Genomic DNA, 12,835 nt, shown 5'->3' on the forward strand with positions numbered 1-12,835 from the left:
GCAAGATTTCTTCAACATAATGTGCTTGAGAGAGCTTGATGACTGCTGCTTCTCTGTCCTGAAGCACCTGGATCCCAAGGCAATAAGAAAGACGTCCAGTTGCTGAAATCTTGAATTGGGATAAAACCTGTCATGCAAATAGCTGATGATTGTTGGCACAATATTATTGTCAACATATAGAACTACAATAGAAAACACATCTCTAGAGCTAAAAATATACATATTGCATCTTCTTATAAAGCCAATGGACCTGAGAAATATAGACTTCCTCCTTAAGCTTGCCATATAAAAATGCTGTCTTGATATCAAGCTGACGGACTTCTAGATCCCAATATGCTCCAAGACAGAGAATAATTCTTATAAAAGGCATTTTAGCCACCGGCAAAAAAGTCTCAGAAAAATTCACACCAGGTACTTGACTTAATCCTCTTGCTACAAAGTGAGCTCGTCACCACTCCACTGGCATCCAATTTGTGCTTGAATATCCACCTGGAATTGATGATTTTCCTGCCTGGTGGGAGAGAAACAAGCTCCTAAACGTTGTTATGTATCAAAGAGTTGTATTCCTTGTTTTGCTTCTAGTGATTGGAGAGCTGCACAAACTGTGCATGGTTCAGGAGGAAGCTGCTCCATCACTAATAGCCAGAGTCTTGAGCATCATGAGCTACTTGCGATAAATAGCTAACTCTCCCACTGTGTGTGACAGTCCTTGCCGGGAATAAGTGGATCAGCTTTTTGCTGAGATCTTGTAGCCACGGGAGTACTAGGCTCTGCTTGTGGCTGCCTTGGTGGAGACTCCTCCTCCTCTGGTTTATCAAACAAACCTGAAAAATGAAGCCGTCATCAAATGGCATAGTTGTTTGATCTTTTTATCAGCTACAACTTTATGGCCATTTGAGATTAAATGAGTTGCCAGGAACAAATGTAAAACTTTGCCACAAGTTTCACATTCCAAACAAAAATTCTTGTCTGTGAATCCTTGGATTGAAGTAGCATAATGCAAAAATTTGACACCACTTTCTTCCTCAAATGGATTTATAATTTTTAAGATCTCTGCCTCTACCATTTCTTTCATATCTTGCTTTTGAAGCACTAGCTGCTGAAGTTCTTCCACAGGAATTAGATCATTTTCTTCTTGATATGACTTCTCCTCTTTAGCCAATCTTTTCTTATAGTTCTCATCATGTTGCCTACCAAGAACTACGAAATTCTAGCAAGTGTCACTTAGTCATTTCCTCTATGCAATACCATATTCGTGAGGAATTGCACTTTATTGTCTTTGTTAAATGAAATCAGCTCACACTTGTCTTTTTGCCCTAGCTTTTTGATCTTCACCAAAGCTTTCCTATAAGATCTTGTCCAAGCATTAAACTGATCCTTGGTGGCCAATTTAGGTATAAACAAGCTGGTGTGGCCCAAGAAATGCCCATTGTCTCCCTTCCAATCCAGGGATCTCATCCCTCTCAATCAGCTGCCTCACAAACTCAAATAAACATTGCTCTAGCACCCTAATAAAGCGAAGCAACTCACCACTATCTTTAGCAATCAGCACATCACACTCAGCCATAGCTCATTGCTTCCTCCTCACAACTGTGCTATTAACCCTAATTCTATATATTATAGATTTTCCAAGTGAATGTACAGAACCCTATTTTGTTCCTGTTTAGGGTAGTGGACAGTGACTTTGTGTTTTTTAAAATGACAATGATGTAGTAGTCTTGTGTCATGCCCATGTATAATGTTTCAATTGTTTATGTAGCAATTAAAAAGTGATTGTGTGCATAATATTTTTGCATATATATCAAAACAAAAAATAAATCCACACATGTATAATGTAATATATGCAATCACATATTCATTACCATCCATGAATGGGTGAAAACTGTATTGTAAATAGAAATTACACAAAGACAGTGCCACCTTGAATGGATTGGATGAATAGCTATGATTGGTAATATTGTTTCATTTCAGAAAGAATATATTATAAAAATTAAACATAGAAATATTTACCGGAATATGCTCTGCAGACCAATGGGAGCTTACATGTGACGCATGCAATGTGCGGTCTGATTTACATTTTGAATCAGACCGATTTTCGTGAAGCAAAGATGCCTTGTTACTCGCCAATACAATTGCCTCAGGAATGTTCAAGATAGCACAAAAATTTGAGAAAAATTGAAACAGAGATCAATGTTTCCAGATCCAGACTCCTTTGATACAAGTGACACACCGGTCTCAGGATCTATCACTTTCGCAGTGGCATTTCTCACAATCGTTCCACAAGATCCAGCCAGCTTCAGTCATCCCATATCCCTGGAAGAATAAACACAAATTAGAATTCTATGCAAATCTAAGATTGTACCTGGTACAAGAACTCTCCTGGCAGAGCGTTTGGAGAAAGACTTCGGTGTGATTGCTGTTCCAGAGGTATACTGGACAAATTTGTGCTAGCCACAGAGATAGTAATGGTTATCATCACTTCTCATGAGTTTTATTTCTAGTCTTTCACCAACAGGTATGGGATGCAATGAGGAAGTTGTCAACGTCATCCCATCACACTTGATAAGAAGCAAGCCAGCGCCAAAATCGACTGTGCAGTGGCGTGCCTGTTCTTAGACACCATCATGGTTTGTCAGGCCTCGAATGGAGACAACGAAACCAAGACGATAGTCTTACCTCAGACAGGAGACGAGAAAGAATCGAGAGATGACGCGACGAGTAAAACTGGTGAGGAAGAGTCCTCCAAGTCGGATATTGAAGGGTGAATTCGCTGCTAAGGTTTTTGCTGGGGGACAAACTCCAAGAGGAGGTGCTAGAGTAGCAGGGAATCAAAGAGACCATTCCCATACATAGCTCTTGATCATCACGTTCCAGGCCTCGGCACTCTTCCTTAGCAGATTCACAAACAGCTTTCTTGGCATCTCTCCACACTGGAAGAGCTCGATTGGAGTGCTCAGCCGGACGATTTTCGTCAGAAGTACATGATTATGTGATATGGAAGAAATTAAGGCTATTATTCTATGCAGCAGTGAAGTTATGCAAGGAAACTTGAATAGTTACCAAGTTAAACTGCTGCTAATGTAGACGTAGTGGTTAATGGGGCACGACTAGAAATCGCAGGTTCGAATCCTGCCGTCTACGTATACACCTCGTTTTAGCACTGCTTGAATTGTTTTGCGTTTGGACTTATCTCAAAGAAAGTGATAGCTCTTTGGTCGATTTTTTCTTTTTGATCCATTTTTGTAGTCCTGAAAAGAACCAAACTTTGCGTTTCAAGGTGCGTGGCGAATGGATCAATCATCAAGCGTTAATAATCTGCTGTACATTTTCTTTTGATCTTTTCTTTTTTCTCTCTTTCCCATTTATCGCTCTCGTGTGAAAATTGATGTTTATCCCTGAAGAACACACAAGTTTGGTCACTAAAGTTTCAGTGAATCTCCTTTGCACCAACCTTGTGTGTGTGTGAGTGTGTGGAAACTTAGTTTAGCTCCAGCTTGCTTCTCAGATCCTTTCTCAGGATTTTTCCTGCCGGTGACTTGGGTATGGAGTCCACGAAGTAAACTTTGTGGATTTTCTTGTAGAAGACAACCTGTATGGCAGAAGTAAGTTCGCATTCAAAGAGAGAGCTGGCTGCGTGTCATGCTTCATTTAACGCCGCACTGCTGCGATCACTGCTGCGATGGGAATGGAAGAGCAGAGAAGAGATTGGAAACTTGCCTGTTGTGATACGAACAGCTTGAGCTCCTCTTCCGATACTTTAAAGCCATTTGCAATCACCACGAATGCTACGGGCAGTTCTCCGGCGGTTTCGTCCTTTTTCCTGCAAGAAAAATTTAGATTTTGAGTTGCTTGATTCGATCAAAGCTCCAGCATTCCTGGAGGGAGAGTTATATGATTAGTTTCCGCTACTTACGGGATCACTGCAGCATCAGCAACGCACGGATGCGACGTGAGAATCGCTTCAACCTCAGCCGGTGCCACCTACAAAATACGAGCTTGTAAGAAAAATGAATACTTGCAAGTCGAAATACACCAAAAGTGACAAAGAACCAACCTGGAAACCTTTGAATTTGATGATCTCCTTGACACGATCCACCAGGAAAACCTCGTCATTGTCATCGATGTATCCGACATCTCCGGTGTGAAGCCAGCCCTCCTTGTCGATCGTCAGTGCAGTTGCCTCTGGATCATTCAGATAGCCTGCCAGTGAATCAAAAGTTAGAACACAAAAGAATCACAAAGAAGAAGTTTTTCCACCTTTCATGATCTGGGCTCCTTTGATACAAATCTCTCCAGCTTGGTTGTGTGGAAGTGACACTCCAGTCTCGGGATCCACCACTTTGGCAGTGGCGTTTCTCACGATCGTTCCGCAAGATCCAGGCTTGACTGGAAAAACTTCTTTCGCGAATGCCAGATTCATGGCGATCACAGGCCCAGCTTCAGTCATCCCATACCCCTGGAAGAAGAAAAAAAATCCACGAATCAAAAACCCCCATTCTAGGCAAATGCTGCAAAGCTCGAAAACTCTACCTGACCGAGTACCGCCAGCGGTAGCCGAGCCCGAAACGCGTCCTCGAGCTCCTTCCCCAGCGGCGCGGCGCCGGACAGCACCATCCGGACGCTGGAAAGATCATACTTGTCCACGATCGGGTTCTTGGCGATGGCGAGAACGATGGGTGGCACGAACGGCGCGATGGTGACGCGGTGGCGCTGGATGAGCTCCAGGAGCTCCGCGATCTCGAACTTGGGCATGATGAGAATGGTGGCTCCGACGCGCAGCGAGCACAGGAACACCGAATTCATGCAGTAGATGTGGAAGAGCGGCAGCACGCACAGCACGACGTCGTCGGGCGTCCAGTAGATGTTTGGATTGGCGCCGTCCACCTGCTGGGCGATGCTGGTGACGAGCCCGCGGTGCGTGAGCATCACCCCTTTGGGCAATCCGGTGGTGCCGCTCGAGTAGGGGAGTGCCGCCACGTCGTCCGGCTGTACCACCTCGGGCTCCAGCTCAGGCTCCACCTCGGGCTCCTCGAGCAGCGTGGAGAATGGAAGGACCAGCTTTCTCCTTGGCGAGTTCTCTCCATCTTGGCGAGAGTTTTCTCCATCTTGGGGCGGTGGTGGAGCATCGATCGTGAAGATCACCACGTCCGGATCGAGCTCCGCGAGCTTGGGGACGTAAGGCGAGAGCGTGATGACGATCCGGGCGTTACAAGCACGGGCCTGCTCGCACACCTCGCGGGCGGTGTAGAAGGGATTGGCGGTGGTGGCGACGGCGCCGCGGCGGAGGATGCCCAGGAAGGCGAGCACGAACTCGATGCAGTTGGGGAGGAGGAGCATGACAACGTCGCCGCGGCGGAGGCCGTGACGCGCGGCGAGTGACGCCGAGAGCCGCGCGGACTGTACGGCCACCTGGCCGTACGTGAGGGTCGTGCCCGACTTACCGTCGATGACGCACGGACGGGCCGAGAAGCGCGCCGCGCGCTCCAGGACGTAGTCGACCAAGGGGGTGTCGTTGGCGATGGCGATGTCGGGCAGCTTGGATCTGTAGAGGTACTCGCGGGTTTGCGATTCAGGGGAGGGATTGCGCAAATGTGGCATTGTCTTGGCGGTGGTGGTGGCGCTTCGCTGTTGCTGTTGCTGCTGCTGCTGCTGCTGCTGGGTCTCGATTGTGGGCGCCATTGGAGCGAGCTTCTCTTCTCCTCCTTTTTGGCTTCTCTTCTTGGATCGATCGATCAATTCGGCAATGGGAGTCGATAGAGCATCGCCCACTAGCGAAGAACAAATGCTAGAACTTCTTCTTTGTGTTCTCGATCACGCTTTCCCCTGGCTTGGCTACAAAGAAAGAAGGAAAGAAGGGAAACAAAAAAAGAACCAAAACAAGCTCCTCCCTCCTCGTTTTCCTTCTCCAAATTTCCAAAAGCGATTAGTGTGGCAGCGTCTTCCTCGGATCTCCCGATTGCACACACCTTCGTGCTTCGATTCCAGCCGCACAAAAAGATGCTCCCACTGCCACCACCACCACCAAGCAATAGCAGCGCGCAGTAGCAGCAGTGTAAGATCAATCAAACCGCAAAGAAAAAGGATTTTAAGCTCCACAGAGAGAGAGAGAGAGAGAGAGAGAGCGAGAGAGCCAAGAACAAGGTGTGGAACTGTTTTAGGTTTTTGATGGGCGCTCGAGAAAGGTGGTCCCGAAATTTTCCATCCCCAGGACCACCTCTCCAATGGCTGCTGCGCGCACGATTTCACCTACGACACCAGTTGCCGTGAAGCGGTATTTTGTGACTTAAGAAGAATTACATCTTTTAAGTTTGGAGAATGGAATTACAGTTTGTGTTTTTCTTGAGACCAGTAGGTGAGGTTGGTGTGGAGAGAAAACAGTTTGGTGACGAAGGTTTTGAATGGTTGCTTAAAAGAGTATCAATGTGGGGACAAATAGCTTTTTTCTTTTCTTTTTCTTTTGCTTGACGCCCTTTCTTTTTCTCTAGTTTTGATGATTTCAACGCAAATGATGACAAGTTCAACAATAGGCTGAAGAGCTGAAGAAAAATTCTTCGTGGCAGCAGCAGGGGCAACAGGAGGGAGAGTTTGAACAAAGAGAAAAAGTCTTCGGGAGGCTACCAAACTCCAAACTCGTGTTCAGATGGTTTGATCTGTTTGGACTTTGAGTGTTTTGTTTTCTGCGGAATTTTCCTTCCGCGGACCGGGCATCTTGGCGTTGAAGTCAGTTGCTGCAAGTACGCAGAGATCATGTTCTTTCGCCATGCATAGCTCATGCACACACACACAAATTTGGCTTTGGGCGAGGCAAAGATGGTGAATTTGCACACAGAGAAGTGTTATAGTCGAGTGCGGGAGCAAGGTAAAGAAAGTGGGCGATTGCGAAAGTTGATGAACAAATTAAAAAAACGTACTTTGCAAATCAAAATTAGCACACACACAAAAGAAAAAAACCGCATGCTGTACAGTGAATCCATGGCGGTACCGTGCGGTCCTCAGATCACAATCTAGAAAGAACATCGTGTTTCATGTGGACGACGCGGGAATCCTCTCAAGTTCTTACAAAATCCTGTGAATAAATTTTGGTAACCTCTGTCAACAGGCATAAATGCCAAGCCACATCACATTTTCGATATTTGTTTTTTTTAATCTACAACCAGCTTTCACCACCTTTTCTTTGAACGGGTGTTCGCTTGTTGGATTTGCATCATGCGGGGCAACTCACTCCACTCTGGCCAAGTTGGAATTTGAGATCATCCCCACCACTCTGGATGACGAGAAGAAGCGCTACGTGTATCACGTAAGGACCCACTACGGGTTTCTATCAGACGTGGAGAAAGTTATGAAAGTGGCTGCAAAGGAATAAAGATCACAGAGATAAAACCTTGGACTTCTTCTCGCAACAAGTCAAGAAACCATGAAGATCTTCTGTGAAAACGCTTTGGGTTCCTAAGCAAGAAATCGATCAAGCTATAAACAAGATTATTTGGTCAGGGAAACCAGAAAGAAAAAAGATGAGCTCGCCCGCCTAGTACTTGCCGCACACGGGATTTCTCTGGCCTGGCCTCTCAGGTGAATACTCCGCGGGCAGGCTTCCTAAAACTGAAATATAGCTGCAAACGCGTGAAATAGCTTACCTCCTAGAGTAGTATACAAAACTGAGAATCGGATTTGCGTGTGCGTGCTCAGTCGACCCTGTAGAGGACCACTTCCTGCTGCTTGAAGTAGCGTCTGTCTTCTTCGTCCACCAGAACGAGGTTGAGGAAGTACTTGACGCTGAACTTGTTGTTGATGTTTCGGTAAGTCGGGGTCAGCTCGTAGGGGCTCAGGAAGAGCCGAATGGGAATGGATTCACCTGAGGAAAAGCATTGTTAGATCTGAAAGGAGAGGGGAACAAAAGACTTGAAGTTCTCACCGCGGACAGGCGCTCCATCCATGATTTCGAACTTTGCAAGTGTTTCGCTTTCGTTGTAAGCGTTGGCACCTGAGCCGGTCGACTCTCGCTTTCTAATCTCGATCTCCATATGCTTTATCTTGATGCGGACCAGAAGAAAGTAAATCTTCCCGACGATTACATCCTTTAAGTGGAATCTGGCACAGAAAAAGCACTCACGCTCAGTTGACACAAAGCATGTTTCCACGTATTCAAAACGCACTTGCTCTTATTGTACTCGAATTCGATATGCAAGCAATCCTCGATGCCGACCTCCATCTACAAAGAGAAAAAGCTTTTTTCAAAAGCAAACTATCGATGTTTTCACCTTGATGCTGTTGTTCACGTCGGGGTGCGTTTGAAAGTTTCGAACCTGGAAAAACGAATTGTAAGAGCGATGAAAATGTTTCTCCACAAGTATCAAGTTACCCAGAAATCCTTATATTCCACAATCTTAGGTACGTAGCTGCGAGTTATAGTCACCTTAAGAACATATCTAGCAAAACAATCCATTACAAAAAATATCCAAGCCGTGAATTTCTACCTGAGCCTCACGTTGACACCATTGTACGAGTCATATTGCATTTCCACTGACGAAAACTCGAAAGGATAGATTTTCCTCTCGTGAATCACACCCGGAACATCGAGCTCCCTCACTGTAGAACACGAAACGGAAGTATCAGATGACAATCTAGAGCAAAAAACAAACTCACACACCCAAGGAAGTGAAGTCGTAGAAATTCCCTCGGTCGAAGTAAAACTCTGGCAATCCACAAACCAAAATCAGCGAAACAAGAGAAACGCAAAAACTAACGCACCTATTTGGCCAAGAAGCTCAATTTTCACTCCTTGATGCTCGATCTTCCGGCCAGGAAGAGGATCGATACGCACCTAAACAGAAAAAAAAATTACTAAAAATTGGGAAACAAGGATGATCCAACCGACCTCGCCAGTAACACTCTCCTGGCCCTGGAAAAGAGGCACCATCCCCATCTGGCCATTCTCCTTCTTGATGCTCGCCTGGGAAAGACCAACGATTGCTAAGCTAACCCCGCTAGGTCAAGAAAGAGCGAAGGCACAGTCCAGACCTGCTTGCGCGACTCCATGTCCGAGAGATCGATCGAGATGACACACGGCTGACCAAAGGCTCCCGCGAAGAGGCTCTGCATTGCTGCCGCCCTCTCGTGCCCTTGCTCTTTCGCGCTCTAGCTCACAGAAATAGAGAATATTCGAAGCATCTAGGGCTAATGTACGTCCATGCCAGATCAGAACATTAAGGTTTGTCTTTCTAGGAAGTACAGAGTTTCACTCTTTGATATACTCGTCTCCGCCACCTCTGCATGGAACGAATTTTCAATATACGTTGTTATATCACTTCCAAGATCGTGCCATTATAGCTAGACACTGTTGACAGTAGAAGATGACCTCATCAGGTGCTTCATCGTCGGAAAACCCAGCACAATCCATATGGTACCATCCAACCTTACACTGCAAAAACCAAAGAATTAGTTCTAGCGATTATAATGAAAACTTACTTCAGCATTGTCACAGAGAATCATTTTTCTCCCATCATCTCTCCCCTGGCAGCTACAATAAAGCTTGTCATCGATCTCAGGGTTCAGTGGCAACCTGTCAACAATGATCCTGTTCCTCTGGTACTCTCTGAAGAGGAGATCCATAATGTGCTTTTGGAGTTCATAAAGATCCCACTCCACGAGAAAGTCATGCTTCAGTTCAACATTTGAAGACAACCAGCTCAAAGGAAACCTCAAGCAGAATTTGTCCCTATTATCCTCAGAGCACACCTTTGGACTAAAATTGAGGTCTTTACACCTCTTCCCATCTTCTTTCCAGAAACAGTTAAGTTTGACATGTAGAGTATCCAAGGTTCTTTTCGACTCAATTTTAATCTCAACCGCTAAACGGCACCTAGTTTGTTCTCATCCTTTAACCTCTGCTTTGAGTGTTTCCACATCCTCATTTTTGTATGCGACTTCAATAGTGCACTTTGGGTATTCTTCATCGTCAATACTTGAAAAGGAAGCATCTGATTCTTTGTAAGATCCATTTGTTAGTTTGAAAATGGTACTGCCCTTAGTGTGAACTAATTTGTGGAACCTTGGCACATCCTTTGTTGGAAAGTGAGTCGCAAAAAAGTTAGTTGCTTGTTCCACCACTTCAACAACAAACCACAAAGTTGTCACCTCATGCACTTCAGAAGGGTCACCAAAGAGATAAATTGTCCCAAACTCTCCTCCCTCGAGCTCGTAAAAGAATCCCAATCTCCAACAAGTCTCAATTGAAAGAGACCAGATCTCCCAGGTGCCGCTAGACACAGTCTCTGCAATGACAAAGGGCCCATGGCCAATCCCTGATGCACTTACTTGTAAGTACTTTGCAACAGCATGCTTAAATCCTTCATTCAGTCGCTTCAATTCCTGCTGTGCCTCCATTTGTTTGTTGTCTTTGAACTTGAAAAGCTGGACAATCTGTTTTTTTTCTAAGCTTTTCCTTTTTCCTAACACCCTAGCCTCTGCCACCCTTCAAACCCTAATGTGTTTTAATATACGATATTATTTCAACGTGGGTCAACGGAGAAGATTGAGAAAAACAAACAGGAGGATCCACAAGACTAACCTACTCTTTTCAAATCTAATGCTTCGCAAAGCCCCTGATTTCTCTCCATCTTTTGGTCCCGGAAATGGTGGAGGTACACTTTCCCGATCAAGCGCCTGAACAAGAACGAAAATCACATCAATCGCTCACGAATGTATAAACAAAGCAAGAACGAACTTGCCTGTGCTGGAGAGCACCGCATCGCTATCAAAACTTGCCGTCCAGAAGAAAAACCCACGCATCTCTTTGCTCTTGAGAAACTCCACCTTCTTCTCGATCGATGCCTGGTTATCGAATCCCACCCACAAATCCCCAGCAAACGCGTACGCGCTGCTCGTCTCGCCATCGTCTACCACTGTCGCGTTCTTCGACCGGATGAACTCCTGGATCTCGCTGTAGAACAAGACCCCCGTCTCGGCACTTCCACCCGGCATAGCCGGCCCGGGCCCCCGCGCAGCAGCACCGACGCCGTGATCCAGCGACGAGTTTTCCAGCAGCCACGATCGCCCATACGCGGCCAAGCCCATCACCGCCTTGTGAGGAGGAAGCCCGCTATCCAGCCACGATTGGATGCCATAGCTGGAGCTTAGATTTGACGAGAGATCTGTGAGAGCCGAGTGCTCGCCGGTGAGAGATGGCTCCCAGGCCGTGGTAGTCGTAGCACATGATGTTCGCCCAGTCGAGTGTTCTAGCCATGGTTTGTACTGGGTACTCGTAGCGCATGCCCGGAATCGAAGGGTCCATGGCCATGGTGCTGTAGTACACCGCTGCAGTGAGTAGCAATCGGTTGCGATACGTCGACTGTGCCTCGAAGACGATTTCTTTGGCGGAGCTCGGAGAAGAGCGAAGCTATGTTGGTCATATCGGCTGGCGAGTGAGGGAATTCCAAGTCCACGTCGATGCCATCAAACCTGGAAAGTGATCACACAAAGTTAGATCTATTCTTCCAAGAACTCCGGAAGATAGTGTTAACTTACCCGTAACTTCGTAATGCTACTCCGCACGAATTCGCCCCTGCTGGAACTGTTGCTCGCCATCTGCGAGAAGAACGTCGTGTTGGCCCCGGCGCCACCTATCGAGAGGAGGGCCTTGACCAGGCTCGTACACTCTCGCGCGATATCGATGTTCTCCACCGGGATTTCCCCTGAGCCGGTCGACTCGCACTTTCTAATCTCCATCTCCATATGCTTTATCTTGATGCGGACCAGAAGAAAGTAAATCTTCCCGACGATTACATCCTTTAAGTGGAATCTGGCACAGAAAAAGCACTCACGCCCAGTTGACACAAAGCATGTTTCCACGTATTCGAAACGCACTTGCTCTTACTGTATTCGAATTCGATATGCAAGCAATCCTCGATGCCGACCTCCATCTACAAAGAGAAAAAGCTTTTTTAAAAAGAAAACTATCGATGTTTTCACCTTGATACTGTTGTTCACGTCGGGGTGCACTAGAAGTTTTCGAACCTGGTAAAAACAAAGCGTAAGAGCGATGAATGTTTCTCCACAAGTATCTCATTACCCAGTATTCCACAATCTTAGGTACGTAGCTGCGAGTTATAGTCACCTTAAGAACATATCTGGCAAAACAATCCATTACAAAAAATATCCAAGCCGTGAATTTCTACCTAAGCCTCACGTTGACACCATTGTTACGAGTCATATTGCATTTCCACTGACGAAAACTCAAAAGGATAGATTTTCCTCTCGTGAATCACACCCGGAACATCGAGCTCCCTCACTGTAAAACACGAAACGGAAGTATCAGATGACAATCTAGAGCAAGAAACAAACTCACACACCCAAGGAAGTGAAGTCGTAGAAATTCCCTCGGTCGAAGTGAAGTCGTAGAAACTCTGGCAATCCACAAACCAAAATCAGCGAAACAAGAGAAACGCAAAAACTCACCTATTTGGCCAAGAAGCTCAATTTTCACTCCTTGATGCTCGATCTTCCGGCCGGGAAGGGGATCGATACACACCTAAACAGAAAAAAAAATTACTAAAAATTGGGAAACAAGGATGATCCAACCGACCGCGCCAGTAACACTCTCCTGGCCCTGGAAAAGAGGCACCATCCCCATCTGGCTATTCTCCTTCTTGATGCTCTCCTGGGAAAGACGAAAGATTGCTAACCCCGCTAGGTCCAGACCTGCTTGCGCGACTCCATGTCGGAGAGATCGATCGAGATGACACACGGCTGACCAAATGCTCCCGCGAATTGCTGTGCTCTTTCGCACAGAAATAGAGAATATTCTAAGCATCTAGGGCATTAAGGTTTGAACATTAAC

At 46.0% G+C, this 12,835-nt stretch overlaps 2 protein-coding genes and 1 pseudogene across 5 annotated transcripts; all 3 read right to left on the reverse strand.

Moving 5' to 3' along the window:
* Positions 1 to 3,237: 3,237 nt before the first annotated feature.
* Positions 3,238 to 6,267, reverse strand: LOC9660108 (4-coumarate--CoA ligase). Its single transcript, XM_024684110.1, has 7 exons — positions 4,531 to 6,267; positions 4,258 to 4,456; positions 4,055 to 4,200; positions 3,914 to 3,981; positions 3,718 to 3,820; positions 3,452 to 3,589; positions 3,238 to 3,395 (listed from the first exon to the last, which is right to left on the reverse strand). Exons 1-6 carry the CDS (start codon positions 5,677 to 5,679, stop codon positions 3,479 to 3,481), a joined length of 1,776 nt encoding a protein of 591 aa, XP_024539878.1. The 5' UTR covers positions 5,680 to 6,267; the 3' UTR covers positions 3,238 to 3,395; positions 3,452 to 3,478.
* Positions 6,268 to 7,360: 1,093 nt separating this feature from the next.
* LOC9660109 (vacuolar protein sorting-associated protein 26A) lies at positions 7,361 to 12,785 on the reverse strand. Of its 4 annotated transcripts, none has more exons than XM_024684113.1 (11): positions 9,019 to 9,183; positions 8,876 to 8,950; positions 8,749 to 8,821; positions 8,648 to 8,692; positions 8,475 to 8,586; positions 8,360 to 8,426; positions 8,259 to 8,303; positions 8,154 to 8,209; positions 7,913 to 8,088; positions 7,635 to 7,852; positions 7,361 to 7,593 (listed from the first exon to the last, which is right to left on the reverse strand). In XM_024684113.1, the coding sequence occupies exons 1-10, from the start codon at positions 9,097 to 9,099 to the stop codon at positions 7,683 to 7,685; spliced, it is 900 nt and encodes a 299-aa protein (XP_024539881.1). In that variant the 5' UTR covers positions 9,100 to 9,183; the 3' UTR covers positions 7,361 to 7,593; positions 7,635 to 7,682. The 4 variants fall into 4 exon arrangements, with proteins under 4 accessions (XP_024539881.1, XP_024539880.1, XP_024539882.1 ...); XM_024684112.1 differs by having other exon boundaries at positions 7,361 to 7,599; XM_024684114.1 differs by lacking the exon at positions 9,019 to 9,183 and adding an exon at positions 12,697 to 12,785 and having other exon boundaries at positions 7,372 to 7,852.
* LOC112349500 lies at positions 10,487 to 12,688 on the reverse strand (annotated as a pseudogene).
* Positions 12,786 to 12,835: the final 50 nt, after the last annotated feature.

The sequence above is a fragment of the Selaginella moellendorffii genome, unplaced genomic scaffold (assembly GCF_000143415.4).
Source record: "Selaginella moellendorffii unplaced genomic scaffold, v1.0 SELMOscaffold_39, whole genome shotgun sequence".
Classification (NCBI taxonomy): domain Eukaryota; kingdom Viridiplantae; phylum Streptophyta; class Lycopodiopsida; order Selaginellales; family Selaginellaceae; genus Selaginella; species Selaginella moellendorffii.